This window comes from Epinephelus fuscoguttatus, linkage group LG12 (assembly GCF_011397635.1).
Source record: "Epinephelus fuscoguttatus linkage group LG12, E.fuscoguttatus.final_Chr_v1".
NCBI classification, from domain to species: domain Eukaryota; kingdom Metazoa; phylum Chordata; class Actinopteri; order Perciformes; family Serranidae; genus Epinephelus; species Epinephelus fuscoguttatus.
The window spans coordinates 12,175,413-12,202,170 of record NC_064763.1 but is presented as its reverse complement, the minus strand read 5'-3'; the positions used below and the strand labels follow the sequence as shown (position 1 = coordinate 12,202,170).

The 26,758-nt window shown below is 38.8% G+C and overlaps 2 protein-coding genes across 10 annotated transcripts in view; one reads left to right on the top strand and one right to left on the bottom strand.

The window, feature by feature from the left end:
• The first annotated feature begins 2,173 nt into the window (after positions 1-2,173).
• vps26c (VPS26 endosomal protein sorting factor C) lies at positions 2,174-12,682 on the top strand. The gene is made up of 8 exons (XM_049592803.1): positions 2,174-2,354; positions 4,498-4,641; positions 4,817-4,966; positions 5,280-5,360; positions 8,854-8,928; positions 9,021-9,171; positions 9,245-9,397; positions 12,390-12,682. The coding sequence occupies exons 1-8, from the start codon at positions 2,298-2,300 to the stop codon at positions 12,470-12,472; spliced, it is 894 nt and encodes a 297-aa protein (XP_049448760.1). The 5' UTR covers positions 2,174-2,297; the 3' UTR covers positions 12,473-12,682.
• Positions 12,610-26,758, bottom strand: part of LOC125898834 (E3 ubiquitin-protein ligase TTC3-like) — a 54,666-nt gene continuing 40,517 nt past the window's right edge. For all 9 annotated transcript variants that reach the window (XM_049592791.1, XM_049592794.1, XM_049592796.1 and 6 more), the window contains exons 29-45: positions 25,766-25,816; positions 25,596-25,675; positions 25,356-25,511; positions 23,160-23,760; positions 22,974-23,042; positions 22,537-22,686; positions 21,877-22,016; positions 20,768-20,836; positions 20,585-20,681; positions 19,646-19,749; positions 19,475-19,559; positions 19,281-19,382; positions 17,616-17,815; positions 17,198-17,312; positions 16,114-16,239; positions 15,650-15,742; positions 12,610-13,371 (exon numbers count right to left, since the gene is read on the bottom strand). In XM_049592791.1, coding sequence (XP_049448748.1) covers positions 13,261-13,371; positions 15,650-15,742; positions 16,114-16,239; positions 17,198-17,312; positions 17,616-17,815; positions 19,281-19,382; positions 19,475-19,559; positions 19,646-19,749; positions 20,585-20,681; positions 20,768-20,836; positions 21,877-22,016; positions 22,537-22,686; positions 22,974-23,042; positions 23,160-23,760; positions 25,356-25,511; positions 25,596-25,675; positions 25,766-25,816 — 2,349 coding nt within the window. In that variant the 3' untranslated portion in view covers positions 12,610-13,260. The remainder of the gene's footprint in view (positions 13,372-15,649; positions 15,743-16,113; positions 16,240-17,197; positions 17,313-17,615; positions 17,816-19,280; positions 19,383-19,474; positions 19,560-19,645; positions 19,750-20,584; positions 20,682-20,767; positions 20,837-21,876; positions 22,017-22,536; positions 22,687-22,973; positions 23,043-23,159; positions 23,761-25,355; positions 25,512-25,595; positions 25,676-25,765; positions 25,817-26,758) is intronic.

Genomic DNA, 26,758 nt, shown 5'->3' with positions numbered 1-26,758 from the left:
TCATTCGTTTTTTATAATGACAAGTTGACATTGTTTGGGTTGTCTTGATTATGACAACTTGACATTAACATAAAGACAGCTTCAGTTAATGTCATCCTCGTTAATATCAAGTTGTCATTATAAGGACATCCCAAACAAATTTAATGTCAGCTTGTCATGACAAAGACAACTTCTGGTAATGTCACTTTAATTAATGTCAAGTTGTCATAATCAAGACAACCCAAACAATGTCAAGTTGTCATTACAAAAACCGAATGACATTTAATGACAGCAGTCGTAAATGTTTATGACATGTACATAATGTTCATGACAGGGTCGTGTCACTCTTATGTAGATACCTTCAAGTGAAGTGTTAACAAACTAGCTTCACCATCACCAGCTGTAACGGTGAAGTGATGAACACATTAATGCATCAATAATATATATCATTCTTACATGTATAGTAGTATTTTTACGCTGTGGTATTACTACTATTACTGAAGTAAAAGACCTCAATACTTCCATTTCATACTGGGTCAGACTTCAGTCACCAGTGGCCCAGTAAAGGACTAACTGGTCATAGAGAATGGATTTAAAGATGAATGGAGCCGTTTGAAGGACAGAACAGGTTCAGCCAGCAGCTCCACGGTCTCAGGTTGTCTTAAGTGTCTGTTGTGGCAACACTGTTGGTGACTGTGTCTGGTGAAAACAGGCTTTGAAGCCAAAACACAACTGATGGTTACCTGTTAGAGACCGAGAGATCGCGTTTGGATCAACAGAACTTTATTTAAAAACCACTCAGCAGGGAAATATATCTGAATGTTGCAGTCCTGATGTGACAACATGATATATACTCCAAATAGATAAATGGAGATCATCATCACTGAGTTATAAATTTTACTGTTTAAATATGAAAACACGTGTGAAAACATGTGGAAATATGATAATATGATAAACTGTATTATGTTTGCAGGAAGTATAAACATGTATAGGGATCCCACAGGGGCCCACTGTTGAAATGTTGGCCCCCTGCCTGTATCTCCTGATGGCTGGCCTGTTTTACATGTAAGGAGGAACATTTTGACATTTAATGAAAAAGAAATCGAGCCGTGAATTCTTAAATCTCAAAAAGTCACCGCTGCACAGTGTTTCTTTTTCTTTCTACAGTTTGTCAAAGAGCATTCTCGGAACCCATCGGCTGTATTCTGTGTCTGACTTCCGGCAGACGGCGATACAGCCTCTGGGGGCAGACCTTTTTGGCATTCCGGTTTGATTTGGGCAGAGGAGGCGAATTTCTGTTTCTGACTTCCGTTTATATATAAGTAGGCTAAATATGCTGAACCATTGTGATGGATTCAGAGTTTGCAGTGACGCCAACTGTGTTCAATTTTCAATTTAAATTGAAAATTATGTTCCACCTCGTTAGTTCACCGCACGGACCGTTTAACCTGGCATCAACTGCAGTCCGCGCAAACGTGATTGGTCAATATCACGCGGACCACAAACAGCCTACAACCAGAAACCAGGGCTCTTCCGCTCTTCTTCCGGAGGCAAGATCTCCAGGGTTTGCCTACAGACTCTACATTCACTGAATGTAGAGTTAAAGAGTGACGATACAGCACAGACCAGCAGGAGCATCAACATAATTTTAGGTCAAATAAATGCAAATTATATATATTCATTCTGCATAATATGCAGCCTAATTTAAGTATATTTTTATGGCAATACTTTTGTACTTTCATTTAAGCAAGAGTTTGAATCATACAGTCTATGGTTTGAATGCAGGACTTTTTTTGTGACACAGTATTTTTACCCTGTGATGTAACTATTTTTATGTAAGTACATCTGGGTACTTCTTCCACACTGACTATATAATAATAATAATTTAATCATTTTATCTTATTCCATCAATTTTATTTCTTGGATTTCAACACTAAAACTAAACTTAATATATTCACATGGCCAGAAACTGTCAAGACTTTTTGTTTGACACTTTTAATTTTAAGAATAAATGATAAAATTAGAATATAATAGGGATAAAATTAAATTTTGATTAATGGATTTCTACACTAAAACTAAACTGAAACTTTCCGCATCAGATTTTTGTTTGACGCTTTTACTTTGAAGGATTCAGTTCAGGAAGGAACCCGGGCTGAGGCTTTTATTCTGAATGACACAAACCGGAAGTGTTTCTGCAGAGCGGAACAAACATCCTGAGTGGATGGATGTAACGATTAAAAACACTTTGTTTGTTTGTATTGACTAAAAATAGTCTGGAGCATTTCTTTTAAATGTCCGTATGACGTGTGACGTCTGAGATGAGCGTCACTTTGGATATAAGACTGAAAAGAGCGAACAAAGTTTATCATGAAGGGGTGAGTGCGTTGACAGCTTATTTAATTAATCAGCTCACGAGCTGCTGCTGGTTGTCTTAGTTATCTTTAACCGTTAATGTCTGTGTCTCTGTGTTTAAAGTTACTGTCTGTAAAAGACTAGTTTAATAAGCTACGATGCTAGCTAGCTAGTTAGCTTGGAGGTGTCAGGTGATTAGAGGCGGTGTTACACCAAAATATGTCCCCCTCACAGATTCAGTGATCAGCTAATTTAGGGACTGTTATTTATAAGAAGGGAGGGGTGGTGCAAAACGGAGGACGCATACGACATATGACTTTAAATGGTTGTATTTTGTATTTATTTTAAATATGCTCTGAACCCCAGGTCCTGCTGGAGGAGTCAAAAGGCGTATTTTCTGTAAAAAAAAAAAAAAAAAAAAAGAGATGATGACTCAAAGTTATCATTTTCCAGCATTTATTAATGTCTTCTGGACACCTATGTCTGCACCTATGCTCCCCCAGCAATGCAAACCAGCACTGTCTGACTGCATTTTCTCCTTCAAGTTCACATACATCCATTTGACATCACTTTATAAACACATTATTTTTTTCAACAGCTATTGAAATTTACCAGAAAACATTAAGTTCAAGGTAGAACAAACTAATTTCCTCAAAACCAGGGAAAACTACATTTAAAAGGAAAAACATTGACACCTGGTGGGCAAAGAATACAAGCACATGGGTCAGAATTTCACAGGGACAGCGTAAATGATTACCTTTAACAAAAAAATATACCTGCAGAAGACAATATGGCACATTAATTACCTTCTGGACACCTGTGTCTCACCTCAAACAAACAGCATCTTACACCAGACATTGGATGTTAAAAACTGCACCGCGATGTTAATCACATCACACAAGGCGGCTCACTGTGTTACAGATGGTGGTAAAAAGTTAAATAAAAAACATCTACAAAACTTATAAGTAGTCAAAACAGCTGCTAACGTGACAGTAAAATCAATAAACAATATGCACCAAAGATTACAACATAAACTGCTCAGTTTACTATTTTGAAATAATAAATTCACGCAGCAGCGTTTTTCGATACGATTTAACCCCAGCAATGCAAAACCGCACTGTGAGGGGCTGAAAAAAGTAACTACAGAAACCCAGGAGGTACAGAAGAGGTGATGTGCAGCAAGTAAACATTAAAATAACACTAGATGAAAGTAATAGACATAAAATTCACAAACACTCAACAAAAAAAAAAAAAAAAATGATGAATGAAATTTACAAATATAGTTTAACTCTGTTACACTCGTTTATTGCATTAGCTTGAATACTATATTTGGTATGACTATAAAAATATATAGTTATAGTCATGGTAGAGGGAGGGTCATGTACTTTCTCCCAAAAACAAAATCGCTCAGCGAAGCTCAAGGAAAAATATTTGTAACTTCGGGGAGGGTCAAGGCAAAAAACAAAAATGAAGTCACACCCCAGCCACCCTCCTCCTGTGACAAGTAAAGAACAGTCCCTTACAGGAACAACTCTGATGGGTGAATGTAACGAAGTACTGTTACTGAAGTACAATTTGAGGTTCTTTATTTCCATTATTTGTATTTCCATTTCAATTCTACTCCGCTACACTTCAGAGGGAAATGTGGTACTTTTTACTCCACTGCATTTATCTGACAGCCTCAGTTACTTTACAGATTCAGATTATTAATACAATTTATAAATCAACCTATAAATTATGATGTATTATTATATTATAAAATTAATTCAATTTTTACCAACTGTAACATTAAAGTGAGTCCAGATTTAAGATTAATAAAACGAATAAGTACAATGTGATGTGTTGTTATATGTCAAAATAAGATAAAACTTTATTGATCCATGGGGTGAAATTCACAAGCTGGAAGAACAGGGCTGCACAGTCAATCGGAATATTATGGAAAACACAATATGGCCAATGGCAGTATCCAAATCTGTAGCCCTGCCCTATATATATATGTGTGTGTGTGTATATATTTTATAATAGAATAAATGTGTATAAATTAATTACGGTGATATGATATGTGTTATCTTAAAATCAAACTTTTACTTGTACTTTGAGCAGATTTTGTTGTTAATACTTTTGTGCCTGAGAACGACTTTAACTGCAGTGTTGTTGTGTTTGCAGGAAGCGGTGTCCGGTGTCATCGTGCTGGTGTGTAAGGAGGCACTGCAGCATCACGGCATCACCCTGAACATGGAGGGCGTGGTGAACCTGCAGCTGAGCTCCAAGAGCGTTGGTGTCTTCGAGGCTTTCTACAACTCTGTCAAGGTGAACTATGAACAGTCTTTAATCTGCAATTACTGTGAAGGTAAAGTTTAGAGGAGCAGTATCAGTTTCCTGAGGCTACAAATCTCCCACTTAACCCGACAGCATGATATTAATATTTAAAATCAATAAACTGTGGCTAATGTTAATATTAATCTTCCTGCCTTCACGTCCGCAGCCCATCCAGCTGATCAGCAGTAACATCGAGGTGGCGAAGGCAGGAAAAATCCCAGGAGGCAAGACTGAGATCCCCTTTGAGTTCCCTCTGATCACGAAAGGCAACAAAGTGCTGTACGAGACCTACCACGGCGTCTTCGTCAACATTCAGGTGAGTGAGGGTCATGGTGTGTGAGTCTTATATTAAATCTACTGTCACAGGAGCTCACTTCAAACACACTCACACATACAAACAGACTTTTACCTTCATATACTCAGATATACACGAATGAATCAAACAAGAGTCGTGCAGGAGAGGCAGGAAGCTGAAACAAAGGCCTCTCCTAAAGAACTCATATTCTGATTTTTCATGTAATAAGACTTGTTTCAATGTGAATGACTAAAAAGTTTGGGTTCAAGTAGTTTTGGAACATAGCGCATTAAGGTTTTCAGTCAGTAAAGCGTCCGGTGTGTCCTCTCCTCAGTACACCCTCCGCTGTGACATGAAGCGCTCCCTGCTGGCCAAAGACCTGAGCAGGAACTGTGAGTTCATCGTGCACTGTCAGGTGAGTCAAACACATTTCACTACTGCGATGATATAAATAAGTTCATGTTAAAGCTGTAACACTGTGTGTTGTATGAGCCGACGCACCTGTGATCAAGGTTCAAACCATCATAGATTATGTCGGGGTTTTAATTGGTGATAGTTTATTTAATATAGCACATTTCAGCAACATGGCAATTCAACAAGCTCTACATAAACACCCAAAGCATCAAAACAAGGTGCAAAAAAACGTTATAAAAGGACATTTAGTAATAATTCATTAAAGAACTCGAGAATAGGAAATGAAAAGTTAAAATATACTAAAAAGGTATCAAACACAGAAAAGGTAGAGTGAAGTGTGAAGGCCTCTGCACATTGAGTCTGTTCTTTGTCCGAAAGTGTTGCACATCTGAAAATATATACGACCTCATGTTTTGTTGATCATGTTTGCACACTGAGGGCCGAATTCACAAAGAATGAACTGCGGCCGCTGATAGCACCTTGAATTGCACTTCACTTGCACCCGCAGTTTGCTCTGTCTTAACGTCCTATTCACAAAGGATATTGCGCTAATGATATACCAGCGCAAACACGCCCACAAAGTTTGGCAGCTGAGTGCAGTTTGCCCCTGATTTGCCCCTGATTGCAATTAGCTACATGGCAAAGTATAAATGATGGCTTTGTGCCAAGAACACCGTGGCAGAACAATGGCAGACTTTGTTTGGCAAAGTACTGAATACTGTATACCCTCATGTAGTGATGTCTGCTGGTGAGTCAGTCTAACAGTGTCAGATGGGTTGAGGCTGTGGATTTGACCAAGTTTGACCACTTTATCACTGTTCCCTCTCACTTGTAGCTGTTTTTTCGTTATCTTTTGAATTTAATATGAATTATGGAACCGTTTTTGTTCACGTTTGTTTCCCCCGTTTCGTATAACAAATTATTGAAAGTTGCTTTTGAAGTGCGTGACAGAAGTGCGTTTTGAGAACGACCGCAGACTGTCTCCTGTTCAACGCATCAATATCTTCGGATGCCATTAAAGTAATAATGATTATAATAATAATGTCAAAATATTATTTACAGACTGATTTAACAGACGATCACTGCTGCCACGATCACTGGAAAGTCTGGGCGAGAGGCTTCCACAGAGGGGCGTCCAGTTTGCACCAGCTTTCTAAAGACGTTATTTACGTCACTCAAACTGTGTGTGGCTATTAGCGCTGGTGTTAGTGAATTAGACATTGTTTATCAATGAGGCTCATTTGCATAGAACGGAGCAATTTTTCCTCCAAATATATGCATATTACCTCATTTAAATACGTGCAAATAACACCGGAGCAAACGGTATCTGTTTGTCCGCTTTACCGGTTTAGCGGCGGCAAAAGCCACGCAATCCTTTTGTGAATTCGGCCCTGAGTCCCAAACTTTCATCCATCATTAAGATTTTTCATCATGGACAGGATCTCGAGGCGCAGCCAGTGGGAGGAAGGGGTCCAGTTTGGGAACCTCAGAATTGCATCTCTGCTTTTCGCAGATGATGTGGTTCTTTTGACTTCATCACACCGTGACCTCCAGCATCCAATGGGGCGGTTTGTAGCCAAGCGAGAAGCGGTCGGAATGAGAGTCAGCACGTCCAAGTCTGAGTTCATGGTTCTCTGCTGGAAACTGGTGGATTGCGACCTTCAGGTTGGGGGAGAGTTACTGCCTCAAGTGAGGGAGTTCAAGTATCTTGGGGTCTTGTTCACAAGTGAGGGTAGAATGGAGCGTGAGATGGATTGGCGGTTTGGCGCGGCATCTGCAGTGATGCAGGCGCTGTGCTAGACCGTCGTGGTGAAGAGGGAGCTGAGCCAGAAGGCAGAGCTTTTGATTTACTGGTCCATCTACGTCCCAACCCTCACCTATGGTCATGAACTCTGGGTAGTGACTAAAAGAATGAGATCGCAGATACAAACAGCCAAAATGAGTCTCCTCTGTGGGGTGTCTGGGCTCAGCCTTAGAGATAGGGGAGGAGCTCAGACATTCAGAGTGAGCTTGGTGTAGAGCCATTGCTCCTTCACGTCAAAAGTGGTCAGTTGAAGTGGTTCAGGCATCTGATCAGGATCCTTCTGGGCGCCTCCTGCTGGAGGTGTTCTATGCATGTCCCAATGGTAGGAGGCCCCGCGGCAGACCCAGAACACGCTGGAGGGATTATATATCTCATCTGGCCTGGGAACTCCTCTGGGTCCTCAAGGACGAGCTGGAAAGTGTTGCTGGGGAGAGGGACGTCTGGGGTGCTTTGCTCAGCCTGCTGCCCCCACGACTGGGCCTCTGATAAGTGGATGAAATGAATGATGGATTAAAATTTTTGGAACAGGTTTGATTTTCAGAAGCCTTTAGAAATGTTTGACCGAGAATCAGTGAAGAAAATGTGGCAGCGGAACACAGCTGCGACAAGACCGAAGAACGGGGTGCTACAGCTACGTTCAACAGGTCAGATAGTAATATTCAGGTGGAGGATGAAGAGGAGGAGGATGTGGACCACATGTGGACACAGAGAGGGAGGATGGCTCCGCTCCATCATGCAGCTGCAGAGCCAAATGAAAGACAGGTAGGGAGCGATGACAGCCAGATAGGTAGCACCATTTTTGTCACGTATTGAGAATTCTTACAACGAATGCAATAATAAAACACATCAGAATCAGTGAGCAAGGTTTCTGTGCATAACGATATTTTTGGGATGACGGATTAAAGAAATGCATCTGAAAAAACGGACACAGTTTGCAAAGGCCTGAAGAAATGAATAAACATTTGATTTAATAAAAGGCAGCAGCAAACAGAAAAGACCAGTTAAAATACACGCTGACATCGGCATTTAAGTGATGACATACAAAACTCCTGTGACGGAGCTTTGAAACGCCCGACGCTCATACAATACTATGACATTTTTCGTGGCATTTTTTTAGTAGATTTTATTTTTGAGTTTTTAACACTTAAACAATACACAAACACGGATGAGAGAAATACAGGACGAAAAAAAGACAATGAAAACAAAAAATAAAAAATAAATGCAATAGCAGTAATAGTAATAATAATGATGGTAAGAAATTATAAGATAAGCAATAACATACTGCCAGCTTGATGAAAAAAAGAACAATTATATCTATTTTTTTAAATTTATTAAAAAAATTGTATTTAAATTTTTTTTTTAATTCTTTTTCCTTTATTTTTTTTATTTTTTGAATCTTTTGTTGCTTTCCATCAGGGAACACAATCACTATGAAACGGCTGTGTGTAGAGTGTATTAATGTTGTTACTGTCTTTCATGTCCTGTTTTTTGGTCTGATATGTTTTTTGTTTTATTTTGTTTGCTGTTATTTATTTTTTTATTTCTCTTTCTTTATATTTGTGAGGTATTGTGGATGTTTGCTTTGTTGTCTGTATGTGTGAAATATGTGAAAAACCTAATGTAAGTGTTATTTTCTAGCAGTGGTGGACTCAGTAAGATGAACTGTGTCAAATCTGTCGCTCTGTTTCAGCCTCAGAAAGCCAAAGTTGTCCCGACTCCGGTCAACTTCACCATCACTCCTGACACCCTGCAGAACACTCGCGAGGTGAGAACAACAACTTATTATAACTACAAACAAACAAAAACAACAAAAACATAATTGTGTACTGAGAGGATGAACTTCCTGTCTGTCTTCAGAGGAGTTCACTGCCAAAGTTTCTAGTCAGGGGACATTTAGACGCCACCAACTGCGTGATCAGCCAGCCGCTGACTGGAGAGGTGGTGGTGGAGAACTCAGACGTCCCCATCAAGAGTATTGAACTGCAGCTTGTGCGAGTAGAGACCTGTGGTGAGTTCACGCATTAACTTTTCTGTGGTTAACGACCAAGCTATCGGATTTCCTAAACGTCTGCTGTGTCCAGGTTGTGCTGAAGGTTACGCCAGAGATGCCACGGAGATCCAGAACATCCAGATAGCTGAAGGCGACGTCTGCCATAGCCTCTCTATTCCCATCTACATGGTCTTTCCCAGGCTGTTCACCTGCCCCACACTGGAGACCACCAACTTCAAAGTCGGTCAGTAAAGGCTTTAAGCTTTAGGTTTCAAATCCACTGGTTCCACTGGTACAGCTTTTAAAAACGGGTTGTAAACAATATTGGAAGTTGTTATTGGATAATTTAGTTAAAATGTAATTAAAATAATTATTTAATATTTAAGTATTTTTGCTGTAAATACTCACCAGAGAACTAAATGTGTATTATTCCACCACTGACAACAACCCTCAACAAATTCAATTTTTTTATGACATACTATACTATGACATTTTTCATGGCATTTTGAAGTCATACTATACTATGACGTTTTTCCATTAATTTTGACGATATACTATATACTATGACATTTTTTTATGACACTTTGATGTCATACTATACTATGACCTTTTTTATGGCATTTTGACAACATACTATACTATGACCTTTTTTATGGCATTTTAACGACATACTATACTGTGAAAATTTTCGTGGCATTTTGATGACATACTATACAATGACATTTTTCATGGCATTTTGACGACATACTATACTGTGACAATTTTCATGGCATTTTGACGACATAAAGTACAGGCCAAAAGTTTGGACACACCTTCTCATTCAATGCGTTTTCTTTATTTTCATGACTATTTACATTGTAGATTCTCACTGAAGGCATCAAAACTATGAATGAACACGTGGAGTTATGTACTTAACAAAAAAAGGTGAAATAACTGAAAACATGTTTTATATTCTAGTTTCTTCAAAATAGCCACCCTTTGCTCTGATTACTGCTTTGCACACTCTTGGCATTCTCTCGATGGGCTTCAAGAGGTAGTCACCTGAAATGGTGGTCATTGTCCTGTTGAAAAATAAATGATCGTCTAACTAAACACAAACCGGATGGGATGGCATGTCGCTGCAGGATGCTGTGGTAGCCATGCTGGTTCAGTGTGCCTTCAATTTTGAATAAATCCCCAACAGTGTCACCAGCAAAACACCCCCACACCATCACACCTCCCCCTCCATGCTTCACAGTGGGAACCAGGCATGTGGAATCCATCCGTTCACCTTTTCTGCGTCTCACAAAGACATGGCGGTTTGAACCAAAGATCTGAGCTGCTGTTAACTTGCGATTACTGAGGCTGGTGACTCGGATGAACTTATCCTCAGAAGCAGAGGTGACTCTTGGTCTTCCTTTCCTGGGTCAGTCCTCATGTGTGCCAGTTTCGTTGTAGCGCTTGATGGTTTTTGCGACTCCACTTGGGGACACATTTAAAGTTTTTGCAATTTTCCGGACTGACTGACCTTCATTTCTTAAAGTAATGATGGCCACTCGTTTTTCTTTAGTTAGCTGATTGGTTCTTGCCATAATATGAATTTTAACAGTTGTCCAATAGGGCTGTCAGCTGTGTATTAACCTGACTTCTGCACAACACAACTGATGGTCCCAACCCCATTGATAAAGCAAGAAATTACAATTTTCATGGCATTTTGACGACATACTATGGACGTTTTTTTATGGCATTTTGATGACATACTATACTATGACTTTTTTCATGGCATTTTGATGACAAACTATGGACGTATTTTATGGCATTTTGATGACATACTATACTATGATTTTTTTCATGGCATTTTGATAACATACCACACTGACATTTTTTGTGGCATTTTGACGACATACTATACTATGACGTTTTTTATGGCATTTTGATGACATACTATATACTATGACGTTTTTCCCTTAATTTTGACGACATACTATACTATGACATTTTTTTAATGACACTTTGATGTCATACTATACTGCGACATTTTTCATGGCATTTTGATGTCATACTATACTGTGACCTTTTTCATGGAATTTTGATGACATACTATACTATGACCTTTTTCATGACATTTTGATGACATACTATGGATGTTTTTTATGGCATTTTGATGACATACTATACTATGACTTTTTTCATGACATTTTGATGACATACTATACTATGACTTTTTTCATGGCATTTTCACGACATACTATGGATGTTTTTTATGGCATTTTGATGACATACTATACTATGACTTTTTTCATGGCATTTTCACGACATACTATACTATGACATTTTTCCTGGCATTTTGATGTCATACTATACTGTGACCTTTTTCATGGAATTTTGATGACATATTATACTATGACCTTTTTTATGGCATTTTAACGACATACTATACTATGACTTTTTTCATGGCATTTTGACAACATACTATGGATGTTTTTTATGACATTTTGATGACATACTATACTATGACTTTTTTCATGACATTTTGATGACATACTATACTATGACTTTTTTTCATGGCATTTTCACGACATACTATGACCTTTTTCATGGAATTTTGATGACATACTATGACCTTTTTTATGGCATTTTAACGACATACTATACTATGACTTTTTTCATGGCATTTTGACAACATACTATACTATGACCTTTTTTATGGCATTTTGACGACATACTATGGATGTTTTTTATGGCATTTTGATGACACACTATACTATGACTTTTTTCATGGCATTTTGGTGACATACTGTGGACGTTTTTTATGGCATTTTGATGACATGCTATTGATGTTTTTATGGCATTTTGATGACATACTATACTATGACATTTTTTATGGCATTTTGACGACATACTGTATACTATGACGTTTTTCAATTAATTTTGACGACATACTATACTATGACATTTTTTATGGCATTTTAACAACATACTATACTATGACAATTTTCATGGCACTTTGATGTCATACTATACTGTGACATTTTTTATGGAATTTTGACAACATACTATACTTTTTGATGAATTCCATGGCATTTTGACATCATACTATACTATAGTAACTTTTAATGTCATACTGTGACACCCTATGACACCTTTCTAGAAGTCCTTAGAGTTTTGATGATTGAGTGCAAATTTAGGGAGCCAGCATATTTAATTCAAGTGTCACTTCTGTCATGATGTGACGATGTTTGTTTCTTTTTTTATAGAGTTTGAAGTCAACGTTGTCATCATGCTTCATGATGATCACCTTATCACAGAGAACTTCCCTCTGAAGCTGTGCAGAGTCTGAACCGACGCAGCTCTACTGGATTCAATGCTCTCTACAACACTTTTGTAAAATGCAGCAGTACCTCTAATAATGCTAATACTCTGACTATAAATACACCTGAATTTTGTCAGAAATATACATAAACATGACCAAAAGTGTTAGATATCATTCCTTTATTATGTTTTAAAGGTGAAATTTCAGTTTAATAAACATCACATTTTTCAAAGTGAATTCTTTTGCAGACTATGTTGATTAGTGATTATAACAATTAAGACATTGAATCACTTCACAGGATTTTCAGGCTGTTAGTCAATGAAAAAACAAAAACACACATTATCCAAAGTATGGTCCCCCAAAACATTTATCTTAGAGGTAAATAGCACCACGTAAGGAATAGCTCACATCCAAAATAACAATATTAACTGTATTTATTACTCATCTTCCAAGGCTCTCTGTGGTCCTAGAAAAAAGTTTTCTAACAAATGGTGATTTTCCTGCCCTCTGCTGTTTCACTGGGACTATATAGAGTCAGGGGGAGATTGGTTTTACATACAATTTGTTTTTGGGTGAGCTGTTCCTGACGTAGTACAAGCGTTTTCTGGAGATATCAGCTGTTTTGATCATTACCACACTTGTTACAACCCGAAGTGTGACAGATGAACATTCAACAGAGACAAGCTCAAACGAGAAATTTATTCAAAGTATAAATTGCATGTTTGCATTTAAAATGATTTTTAAAAAAAAACAAAACCAAAGATAAAAGCATACACGTGGTTAGTGGAGGATAGGAGAGAAGCAGGGTTAAGACATCAAGGGGCTGGGCGTCTTCTGTCCGGCAGCACAGGGAAATCGTCAGACAGCAATGCATGATCTCTGCAGGTGGGACAGGTGCTCTGCTCCTTCAGCCACGACCTTATACACTGAACACAGACACAACAAATACTGCACATGAAAACCACTAACAGAAACTGAGAACAGATATCATAGTCATAGTATGTCATGAAATTTATAGACATCCAAAATATGATTAAAAACATCATAGTATAGAATGTTGTCCGAAATATGATAAAAAAAAAAAAGTCATAGTATAGTATGACATCCAAAATATGATAAAGAAGTCATAGTATAGTATGTCATCCAAAATATGATTAAAAAAAAAAAGTCATAGTATAGCATGTCGTCCAAAATATGATAAAAACGTCACAGTATAGCATGTTGTCCGAAATATGATAAAAAGTCACAGTATAGTATGACATCCAAAATATGATTAAAAACGTCATAGTATACTATGTCTTCCAAAATATGATATAAAAGTCATAGTATAGCATGTCGTCCAAAATATGATATAAAACGTCATAGTATGTCGTCCAAAATATGATAAAAACGTCATAGTATAGTATGTTGTCCAAAATATGATAAAAAGTCATAGTATAGCATGTCGTCCAAAATATGATAAAAATGTCATAGTATAGTATGTCGTCCAAAATATGATAAAAAAGTCATAGTATAGCATGTCGTCCAAAATATGATAAAAACATTGTAATATAGCATGTCGTCCAAAATATGATATAAAATGTCATAGTATAGTATGTTGTCCAAAATATCATATAAAACGTCATAGTATAGTATGTTGTCCAAAATATCATATAAAATGTCATAGTATAGCATGTCGTCCAAAATATGATAAAAATGTCATAGTATGTCGTCCAAAATATGATAAAAACGTCATAGTATAGTATGTTGTCCAAAATATGATAAAAAGTCATAGTATAGCACGTCGTCCAAAATATGATAAAAACGTCATAGTATAGCATGTCGTCCAAAATATGATAAAAACGTTGTAATATAGCATGTCGTCCAAAATATGATATAAAATGTCATAGTATAGCATGTCGTCCAAAATGATAAAAATGTCATAGTATATAGTATGTCGTCCAAAATATGATAAAAAAAAGTCATAGTATAGCATGTCGTCCAAAATGATGAAAAAGTCATAGTATAGTATGTCGTCCAAAATATGATTAAAAAAGTCATAGTATAGTATGACATCCAAAATATGATTAAAAACGTCATAGTATAGTATGATGTCCAAAATATGATAAAAGAAGTCATAGTATATAGTATGTCGTCCAAAATATGATAAAAAAGTCACGGTATAGCATGTCGTCCAAAATGATGAAAAAGTCATAGTATAGCATGTCGTCCGAAATATGATTAAAAAAGTCATAGTATAGTATGACATCCAAAATATGATTAAAAACGTCATAGTATAGTATGATGTCCAAAATATGATATGAAAATCATAGTATAGCATGTCGTCCAAAATATGATATAAAACGTCACAGTATAGTATGTCGTCCAAAATATCATATAAAACGTCATAGTATAGCATGTCATCCAAAATATGATAAAAATGTCATAGTATAGCATGTCGTCCAACATATGATAAAAATGTCATAGTATAGCATGTCGTCCAACATATGATAAAAACGTCATAGTATAGCATGTCGTCCAAAATATGATATAAAACGTCATAGTATAGTATGACGTCCAAAATATGATAAAAGAAGTCATAGCATAGTATGTCGTCCAAAATATGATAAAAACGTCATAGTATAGTATGTCATCAAAAGCCATGAAAATTGTCATAGTATAGTATGTTGTTAAAATACCATAAAAAAGGTCATAGTATAGTATGTCATCAAAATGCCATGAAAATTGTCACAGTGTAGTATGTCGTTCAAATGCCATAAAAAAGGTTATAGTATAGTATGTCGTCCAAAGTATGATAAAAACGTCATAGTATAGCATGTCGTCCAAAATATGATAAAAACGTCATAGTATAGCATGTCGTCCAAAATATGATGAAAAGTCATAGCATAGCATGTTGTCCAAAATATGATAAAAACGTCATAGTATAGTATGTCGTCCAAAATATGATAAAAACGTCATAGTATAGCATGTCGTCCAAAATATGATGAAAAGTCATAGCATAGCATGTTGTCCAAAATATGATAAAAACGTCATAGTATAGTATGTCGTCCAAAATATGATAAAAACGTCATAGTATAGCATGTCGTCCAAAATATGATAAAAACGTCATAGTATAGCATGTCGTCCAAAATATGATAAAAACGTGATAATATAGTAAGTTCCAGTTTTCAAACAACAAACAGAATGGTAGATCTCTTCTCTCACCTCGTTGTGGAAGCTGTGTCTGCACACCAGCACACAGATGTCGTCTGGACTCATGTCTTCATGACAGATGATGCAGGGATCCTCTGCATTCAGCTGCAATCAGGACATACAAACACAGTGAGGTCCAAACTGGAGACCAGCGACGGAGTACTTTATCATACCCAGTAGTAAGTTTAGTCTCTATTCTCCTCAGATACTGTAGATAGGATTATCATCACATCTGGTTAAGACCTTTATGTTTCCCTCAGGAAACAGAAACTCATAACTCATAACCAAAGTCATAACTTTGGCGCTCTGCTGACTAACATAGTACTAATTGGCAAATGTTTGCATGCTATCACTAACCTAAGATGCTAAAGTAAAAACAATGTGTAATGACAAGTAATTACTATATACAGTATGTACAGAGATGTAAACAGTTAGTAAAACAGAGAGTTTTCACTGAAGATGATTTTTGGACTTACTGCATTAGGGTGGGTGGCTCTCTGGGGTCCCAGTGACTGCCACACCGGAGTGATCAAAGGCGGGGTGGCACACTTAGCCGGACTCCCACGACCCATGACGTTCAGTTTGGCAGCATTAAGCTTCTCCTAAGAGGAAACACAATCAATGCCAAGTGTTTTCAGTTGACACATGACTGGGATAATCATTATTACAGGTCCTCACAGGTCCTTGGAACAGAAATATATTACCATTTTTTCATTTTTATCATATTATCTTTGAGGATCACTGTAGCTCAGTCTACCACAGAGTATATTTTATTTCTTCTTTTTGCCATACTGACCGATTTCATTATGGGATTCTTACAGCCTTAAAGTTGCTAAGCTAGCGAGTTTTTTTCCACGTCAGTTTATAGTTTGTCTTTCAACCCTCAGCGTATAAGGAAGCACAGTTTAACCTGTGGGAGTTTACGAACGCTTGTGTAACATGTATTCCTGACAAGTGAAACTGAGTTCAAGTGAAACTGAGTTCAAAGTGTCTGCTGACGGCTTTACTTCAGAAACTGTTCAAATTATTGTTTGGTTTTAATGCGAGCAATTCATCTTTCAAAAGTCCCTTTTACACGGCCTCTTCAGGGTGTATTTTCACACCATTATGCCAGGCAGAATCGCAAAATGGGGGGACAGAGTTGTTTTGCCTTTATGTCGATGCTGGCATGCTGTCTAAAATCACATGCTGGAGTGGTGTGATGCCGCTGTTGTTTAGTTCTGTGTTAAAATGCAAAACCAGCATAAAGAAGGGACTTCTTAGTGGCCCTGTAGTGCAACCTCTGTGTACAAAGGGCTAGAGAGAAAAGGCTTCAAGGACTTGATATCTTATCCTTGAAGTATCTCAACTAGGACTAGTTCAAAAAAGTTCATCTTAAAATATTTCTTCCTAAAACAGCTGTTAGAAAATGGGGGGCTGTCTTTGTCCAATATGGAATATTCCTTTCTAATCTGGTGTGGTTCATTTAGGTATGTCAGATTTGGGTGTATTTCCCGCCAGTCTGTTCATCGGAACCAAACGTTTGGACCTGTTAATGCTTTAAAACAAAACCACACCTACCTGATGGTCCAGGATCAGCTGGGTTACTCCTCCGACCATGTCCTGCAGCGCCATGTTGCCGAGGCTTCCGCCGTTGGATGAACGCAGCTCCTGAACAAACCTCGACAAGTCTGACCTGAAAACACAAATGCAGGGTGAATTTATTTTATTGCCGACATTTGTCCCGCAAGTCTAAAACTGCCACATTTCTTCAGCAAACACTCACTTTTGTTATGTTTACTTGATTGTTTGCTTAATTCTACTGAGTGACTTTCCACTACTTATTGGCTGGCATACATAGACACCAATATAATCAATAAGCTATTATCAGATGATATTTGGTAACAGCCGAAAAACTGAGAAAAAAATGAATAAAGAGACGTTTTTTAACAGCTGATGAAGAGTTAATTCGCACTCAGTCAAAGAGGTGCAGCGTTACCTGGTATAGTCAGGGAACATGGTGGTGAGGCGCTCCATCGCTTTGTCAAACACAGTGTTGTTTGAAGGCTCCAGCGTCCTTGTTGGAGGTTTGTGCTGAGGCGGAGCGACTGGCACTTCAGCTGCAGACGGGTGGACGATCGGGGGAGTGCTGTGTGAGGCTGAAGATGGAGGAGGAAGCTCCTTGGCTGCTACATGCAGCTGCAACATCAACAGAAGACAGGACGGAGTTTACATTTAATTTGTCATTACTGATTTTTATCACAGATTTTTATAATGTTTGCAAACATTCTACTATTAGAAATAAAGCATTTCTGTGACCATTCTCTTGTAGTGGAGCAATGCAGGTATTAACAGTGGTAAATGTAGAAGTCGTAGTTATAGCCGCTGTAGCAGTAGTAGTTGTGGCAGTCGTACCTGAAGAAGCTGTAGTAGTAATATTAGATGTAGCGGTCTATTTTATTTACAGAATCAATCAATCGTACAACAATTTTTATTTTAAAAGGCCAAGAGTCAAAATAATGTCTTCAAATTTCTTAATTTATATCATGAATCTGAAAAATTGTCTTCATTTACAATGACACGATACTGACAAACATTGTAACTAATGTTAACTAGAATTAGCGCCTCGTGGTTGTGTGCCTCCACGAACCCGCCAAGTTCAGACATTTGTGTGAAGTTTTGTCATAATTAGCCGGTGAATTCTTGAGTTATGGCCAAAACATGTTTTGTGAGGTCACATTGACCTTGACCTTAGATCATCAAAATCTTATCGGTTCATTTTTTAATCCAAGTGGATGTTTGTGCCAAATCTGAAGAAATTCTTGAGGTATTCTTCAAGGTGTTCTAGAGATACTGTATTCATCAGAATAAAAAGGACGCAAGGTCACAATCACCTTGATCTTGGACCACCAAAATCTAGTCAGTTCATTGTTGAGTCCAAGTAGATTTTTGTGCCAAATTTGAAGATATTTCCTCAGAGCATTATTGAATTATCCCGTTCACGAAAATGCGACAAACAAGGTCACAGTCACCTTGACACTGACCACCAAATTCGAATCAGTTCATCCTTGACTCAGATAGGCCTTGAGTCCCTTGACTTGTGCCAAATTTGACAAAAATCCCTGACATTATTATTGAGATATTGTCTTTACAAGAATGCAACAGACAAGGTCACATTGACCTTTGACCACCAAATTCTAATCAGTTCATCCTTGACTTAAAATGGACGTTTGTGCCAAATTTGAAGAAATTCCCTTAAGATGTTCTTGAAGTATCGCATTCATGAAAATGAGACAGATGCAAGGTCACGGTGACCTTTGACTACCAAAATCCAATCAGTTCATTGTTGAGTCTATGTGGATATGTGTACCAAATAAAAAAAGAAATCCCTCAAGGAGTTCTTGAGATACCACGTTCACAAGAATGAGACAGACAAGGTCACAGTGACCTTTGATCACCAAATTCAATCAGATCATCTCTGACTCAAAATGGACGTTTGTGCCAAATTTGAGGAAATTCCCTCAAGACATTACTGCGATATCGTGATCATGAGAATGTGATGGGCGTATGTCTGACGGACAGACAAAGGCTATCACTGGTGTACAGGCATAATAAAAACTGTAACATGCTGTACTGATCAGACTGGTCTGTTGAAATGTCTTACTGGTGCAGCTGGAGGTTCAGGCTGGTTGTTGATGGCAACTGGAGGCAACTCACTGACTCTTCTGCCGTTCTTCACTTGATCCAGCTGCTCCTGGAAATGAGCCTGTGGAACATGTGGAAATAAGTCTTACTGAACATCCCACACACATTCAAAGCACTCTTCCTTTGACACCAGTCTGTCTAATTATCCTCTACCTCAGCAGTGGCGATTTTCTTCTCTACTTCCTGGACTTTAACTCTCCAGCTGTTTCTGGTCATTTCCATGTCCTGGCTGGGGAACCTGGAAGAGACGCAGGACATCACACATCAATGAGTCTGACACTAACTGGTCTGGTCTGATTAAAAGCTGTGATTCTCCTCTTTCACCTGTGTACTGCTTCGTCTAGTTTGGTCAGCAGAGCCTTGCCGTTCGCCAGCTCTCTGTAGAAACCGTACAAACCGTGATCCCGTCTGCTCTCCACCACCGACACCTGGAGGAGCAAAACAGTGACGGTTAAGTCATTTACTAAGCATGACGAGCTACAGCTTCAACATCATCTCAAAACCCTCCTGTAATTCATCTATTTTACATACAGTAGTAAAACAAGGTCCAGCATATGTGACGTCCCGCTCATGTGGTTGGTTTAAACATTACCTGCGAGTTTCCTACAATATAGAACACTGGTAGAAAGGTGTGAAACCTTCTAAAGTGAAAGAGTATATTCATTGTAGAATTCTGTTAAGCTTTTAATTTTGTTTAATATGTTTTTGGAAGGGGGGCGGCACGGTGGTGTGGTGGTTAGCACTGTCGCCTCACAGCAAGAGGGTTGCTGGTTCGATACCGGGTGTGGGAGCCCCCCCGCGACCCTCAAGAGGATGAAGTGGTTAGAAGATGAATGAATGAATGAAAGGAAGATTTGGAAGGAAGATTGTAAACATCACGAGCATTAAATTTGGACATTTCTATGTGTATCAATACACAATATTTTATTTCTTTTCTCATTTCATCATTTTTTTCCCTCCACTATTTTTAGTATTATTTTTCTGCACTATATTTACTATTTTTTTCTGCTATATATTTAATAGTTTTTCTATACTGTATTCAATATTTTTCTACATATTTAATATTTTTTTCTGCACAATATTTCATATTGAACACAGTACTTCTGTCACTGTTATTTTCTCTGTTGTATATATTATATCTATTTACATTTTAACTGGAGGGGGCAAGGAGGCATTTCACTGCACTGCAATATAGAGATACATATTTAAGAAATAACTCTTTATATTAAATGTGATTGATTTGGGTCAAGAATCAAGACATACCTGAGTTGCGTGACACCTCCTGGTCGCCGAGATCAACAAGGCCTTACAGCGCTTGATCTCATCCTCCAGACTCATCTTCTCAGCTGCCGACTGGTTGCTGAAAGGAAACAATAAGAAAAAGCAGTGAACAAAAACTCCTGTGAGGCTTTTACTTTAAGCTTCAGCTCTTTGCTCATCACTTACCTCAGCTCTAGGAAATCACTAAACTTTGCGTCATAGCTGGCTTTCTTCTCTCGGATGCTTCGGGCAAGACTACACACACAAATAAGAAACAGAAAAGTTTTAGGAGCAGCAACATCTGTACAAACACCTGTGAATGAATAATGCAGGATCACGTTCAAGGTGCCAGCTGAGACGCTTCGATAAATAAATTCAGGACAAAGATATAAGAATGTCCCAGGTGATCTAAGTACTCAGATCTTTTTCTTAAGCAAAAGTACCAACACCACAGTGTAAAAATACTCCATTAAAGCAAAAATCCTGCACCGCCGCAGCTTTCCACAGATGTTGCATAGCAGCAAGTTCTTCTTGCAAGCACTACTTTCTAGGGCTGCCCCCCCCCCCCCGTCTAAGAATATTCCTAGTCGACCAATAGTCCTTATTTAGGGTCCATTAGTCGACTAGTCTCCCGTATGTTTCTGATATGAATGTAATGAGTAAATGATATATTTTGGTGGTTTGAGTTGAAGGTGTGAGAAAGAATAGTATCAGTAACATTGTTAACACTGTGCTACATTACAGAGAAATACAAAAGCGTACTAATGAACCTTCATTAATATAGGCCTATATTTAATCTACAAGTGCACGTCACACACTGAGCGAGCCGCCTGTTAATGACGCTGTGGGCTAATGGGCATGTAGCTACTTCCATGTTTCAGATGATACGTCATGTTTGTAGTCGACCAATGAAGATGAGTTTACATATCACCTTGGGTTCGTCCTTCACCTTCTCAAAATGATGCCACACTTTGGATTTCCTGCCCGACATCTTATTAACTAGCCTGTGGAATAACCGCAGGTACCAGCCCTGGAAATTAACCTGACTCCTGCCTGACTGCTGAGCGTGGACACTTCCTGTGTCTGTCCTTTTAAATTGAAGTCCCACATGGTCCAGTCATATAGGTTTGATTTATTTTGACAAGGCGCAGCTCCTAATAGAGCTTCACGTTTTTTTCTGTGACTCAGTGACCAAGGTAATCTTGCCGACTGATGACCTTTCTGGTCGACTAACATTTGGTCATCTATTAGGTGGTAGCTCTATGAATTTCCACCCTCATCAGTCTCAGTCTCACCTCCCCTGCTCCTCTACCAGCTCATCTATCTCCACCTTCAGGGACTTCAGTCCTTCCTGGTTGGCTTTCTTCTCCTTCTGGTCCTTCCTCACCTCCTCCTCCAGTTTCTGCTGGAACAGGGCCAGCTCCTTGTTGGTCACCTTGACAACAGAAAACAACCAATAATCACCTCATCACTTTTTTTTTGCTATATATTATAGTATATTTACTATTTATTCCATACTACACTATGTTTTATTTGATGTTCTATGTTTACTATGTTATACTACAGTACTACATTTCACCTTGTACTGTGTCCTATATTGCATATACTACATTGTGTTATACTGTTTTATCGCATTATACACTTACTAATATAGACGTACGTATATTAATATAGACAATGAGTATCGTTATGCATATATCACATTATGTATTAGTCTAATCTACAGTTTACATATGATAGACCTTCTTACTTGCTGCTATAAATCACACCACTGTCACTTTACCTTCTAATTTTGTCTTTAATGTCGCTTTTGTAGTTTCTATTTTTACTTTTATTTTAGTTTTAGAAAGCTCTTTATTTATTTTCTTAAGTTCTGTAATTATTTCTGTGGTTGTGCTGCAGCAACAACGAAAAGTTTGTCTTAACCTATGAATTCACTCTGTTTATGGACTTACATGTATGTTGGCATTGATCTTCTGAACGTCCTCCTCGAGGACAGCGATGTCTTCTTTGTGTTTCAGGTTGACGTGGTCACACCCCTTCTCGATGTTCTTGATCTGCTGCTCCAACTCCTTGTTGGTCTTCTCCTTTTTGATGATGTCACCCTGGAAGAACAAACGAGGCCAAAAAGGGTAGACACTGTAACTCATTGAAGGTGCAACCTTAAACATGACACACACACATTAATGCAGCAGACAAGTTCATTTTCAATTTGGTGACAAAAAATACAATAAAAATCAAAGAAAAACAGCACTCAGTTACTACTGGCTGATTTACACTCGTCCAATTTTTTAAAATCTTAAGTATCAAAATGAGCATCAGCCGCAAACATCAAGTGTCAGCCTCTACCTGAAACAGTTACAGGTGATACATGAAGCTTTGTGGAACTCACCTGGCAGCTTTCAAAACGCTCATGAATCTCTGTATTCACTGCTACGCTCCTCATCGCCTCCTGACACGTCTGACAGAACAAAACAAAACAAAGAGAATTTCAAACTTTACACACAATTCAACACACACTTATTCTTACATATTCCATCTAGATTATTTGAAAAGCTGATTAATGGGAGGTATTAACCTGTACTGCTGCATGTTTCATCAAAATGTTTATTCCACTTGCTCCTGAAGCCACTGAAGATGTTTCCAAAAGGTCACCATCACCCTCACTGGCAGGTAGATCCAGCTCTGCCCAGTGATTAACTGAAATGAAGGGGTGCTGTTGACTGTCACCATTAGTCCAACGGTAATACGGATCATCCCCAGCTGGAGTAACTCCACCAGCTGACTGGCCAAATGGAGGAATAGGGCCGTCAAATACATATGAACTTGAGAAGACGGGACAGAACTCAGTCTGTGCAGATGAATAAGTGTCCACATAGCTAGTGAAAGCAGGATCATGACCCGCGACCAAATCAGGAGAAGGAGAGTCTGAGTCTATGTCATCCAGGTCATCCAGGCAGGCTCCGTGTCCGGCCTGCTGCAGGGAGACGGCGTGCTTTGCCAGGCCGATACACCTCCCCATCTTTATGAAGCGGAGGGACTCCAGGAGGAAGAGCTCGAAGCCGCCAGCTTCTTGGATCTTGAGCTGAGCCTCGGAAGGGAAATTCACCAGTTCGCCCACCAGTAGAGGGTCTTCAGCAACCAGCGGACCGTGCTCCTCCAAGATCTGAGCAAAGTAGCTGCAGAGATACAAATATTCAAATCAAAATACACATGAAGAATGCTAGATTCACAGGTGGTGTGTACCTGAGTAAACTTTCTAAGAACTGGAAATTCAAGCACATAAAAAAAGTATGTTTTATATGTAAAAAGTACAAAGGCCCGAACCCACTGAAAGCTCTGATGACGCACTGCAAGCATCAGATTTAAAATGCCAACGCCACAGAACCTGCAGTATTTTAGGAAAAAGTTGCTACTTAGGCTATTCTTTTTGTATATTACAAATTATCTTCTGTACATCTCTATTTGTGTCGCCTATGACATCACATAAGGCACGAAGGTGACTGTTGAGACAGTATTCTCTTGACAAGACAACACCAGTAAAGTGAAGCAGTATCAGCCGTCTATTTTCATCTAGTGATTGGCTAAAACGAATGAACCAAACATTCAGACTCCTTTTAGTGTCTAATATGTACCAGGTCACCCTGTCGAACATCTGAGAGTTCATGAATCCCCAACTTGCCCACTCATTGTTATCGTGCTCAAGCTGCCTGCTATGGAGCTTTAAGGTACATTGTATTGCTCTGCTTAGGGGCCGTAAATATGTCTCGTCTTTAAACGTCTGGAAAATGTGAGGTTGGGCGCTACGTGCTACTCTTGTGCCTGCTCTGTGCAAACTGTTAAGTCTTTGTGTCTGAGGTTGCTAAGCGACCATAACCACCACTGTATCACAGGGCTGGTTATATGACCTCAAATCAATATCATGATTACTTGAACATTTTACCTCGATTACAGTTAATGAAAAATTATTTTGTTTTGGTTTTTGCCCTCGTAGTAATTTCTTGAATCTTTTTCATATTGCGAATCCTTTGTAAATGCTGGTGTTATCGAGAGGTGCTCTGTGCAGGCGCTTGTCAGTCTCTTTCTTTTTTTGAGCCATGCACCGTTCATATTTGGTAACGTAATTGTGCTCCAGGTGCTGAAACAGACTGGTGGTATTAGCTTTAACTTGCTCCTGCAGAGTTTACATCTAATTTCTTTCTGTTCGGAGTCGTCTTCTCAAAAGCCAGAATGTGTCCAAACGGCAGACACAACATTTCTCGTTGGTACAAGCTGCTTAGTATTGCGATACAATGCTGTACCGCTTCCCCCCCATCCCTACAACACGTTGTCTTTTTGGCTGGTGATTGACGGAACACTCGCAGCCACTTGCGCAACATCTGGCTGGTGGCTGGTGCTAATTTCCAGTCCTGGTGCTCTTGCTGCACGTCCACCTCTGCGTCTCTCCTCTCTGTCTCGCAACTTTCGTCGCTGGGTCCTCATTTGATGCTCTAAATTCAAAAAAAGGTTGGAGTAGGGCCGTCAAAGCAGTTTGACTTGGCCCCTAATGCTTCTGGTGGTGATTTAAAACAATACACGTACTTCAATATGTGACGCTTTCAGTGTGTTTGGGCCTTCACGGTCAATAGGTAAACGTACACTATTTCCCTCTGAGATGTGGTGGAGTAGAAGCATAATGTAGGAGAAAATGGAAATACTCAAGTAAAGTACAAGTACTTCAAAGTACTGTACTTAAGTTTAGTTCTTGGTTAAATGCACTGCAGCTTGCACTTACTCATACAAACTTTCTTTTGTTGGGTCGGGGTTGTTGTCCAAAATCTTTTTATAGTGACTTCTGTGTCTGGTGTTGTTGTACTGGTCCTCAAAATCAGCCACTTGCTCTCGAAGGTGACTCGGTACACTGAACGGATCACCAGGGTGAAGGAATGATCTGTCGACACCAAACATCAATGTTACTGCTATAATTACTGCGATAAATAAAATCTGCGTGTCCAATGTGGCGGACCCAACTTACAAAGAATCATCTTCAAAAAAGTCTTGGTCCCATTCATCTCTTGGAGTTGGACCTCTCATCCCAGACAAAACAATAACACCCTGAGAAGAAGAGGAGAGGAAACACTTAAGAGTGACGTTACAAAGATATTTATTATTATCTTTACAAGCGACAATCGGACGTCTTCTGACCTTTGGCTCCTTCTGTTTCTTTTTCCGGCCTCGACTCTTCATAGGAGAATTCTGAAATTAAAACAAACTGAATGAGGGATCAGACACATCCACCGGGTTCAAACATGTTAAAAGGGAGGAGTTTTACCTTTTGGGGAATACACTTATGTGCCTGACTGTTTGTCACTCGTGACTATTCAGCAAAGTTTCAGATTTTTTTCGTGTGTGTGTCTTTGTGACCATTCTGTGTCTCTGCAGTCTGGGGTGAACGCAGTGCAGGTGGAACTTTTTGCCCTCAGCAGCAGATTGTGGAGTTTGAGTCGCGGGGTGGGTAACTGATCAGTCGATCAGTTTGTGGTCGGATCAATCAGAGCTTATCAGATCACACTGATAGATTACATTAGATTAGATTAGATGAGCAGCTGCTGCAGAGGCAAATGAGTTTCATCTAAACAAGGTTGGAAAATTGAGAGACACTCAAACGAGAGCGCTGTGGCTCTCAGAAACAGAGAGTTCTACTTCTATGTGAATTAATGAACAATTATGTTTCATTTTCATTGAGCCGGACGTTCTGCTGCTCAGTCTCTGCCCAGAGAAGCCTAAATGCACTCGCCAGAAGTGAAAAGCTAAGGTGAGGCTATAAATGAAAACCACAGTCACATGACTTAACGTCACCATAACAGACGAGGCTGTAACGCCATAATCTGCATGATGATGTTCTGTTGTCTTATTTAGCTTCTTGTTAACAACTGTTTTTAAGAAATGCTTTCCATGAAAAGCTTAAAAATTCACAGTGGGGTTTTTAATCAACAACCCACTGACTTGGAGATGAGGGAACAGGGAGTACGAAAATGCTAACACACTTCCAGGGTTCAGGACTCATTCCTGCACCACTCAGTATATTCCAACAGTGCACTTTAGCTCCAAAAATGGAAAATCGATATATGGTGGTGGATGCTGATATCGTGGTGGGCCGCCACACATAAACTGACGTGTGGAAAAACACTGAGTTTC

Bases quoted from the DNA above. Each gene is read 5' to 3' on its own strand.
- vps26c (XM_049592803.1), top strand. From the start codon at position 2,298: ATGAGCGTCACTTTGGATATAAGACTGAAAAGAGCGAACAAAGTTTAT. The intron at 5,361-8,853 runs GTGAGTCAAACA...GCTCTGTTTCAG, and splicing joins AGTTCATCGTGCACTGTCAG to CCTCAGAAAGCCAAAGTTGT. The intron at 8,929-9,020 runs GTGAGAACAACA...GTCTGTCTTCAG, and splicing joins CCCTGCAGAACACTCGCGAG to AGGAGTTCACTGCCAAAGTT.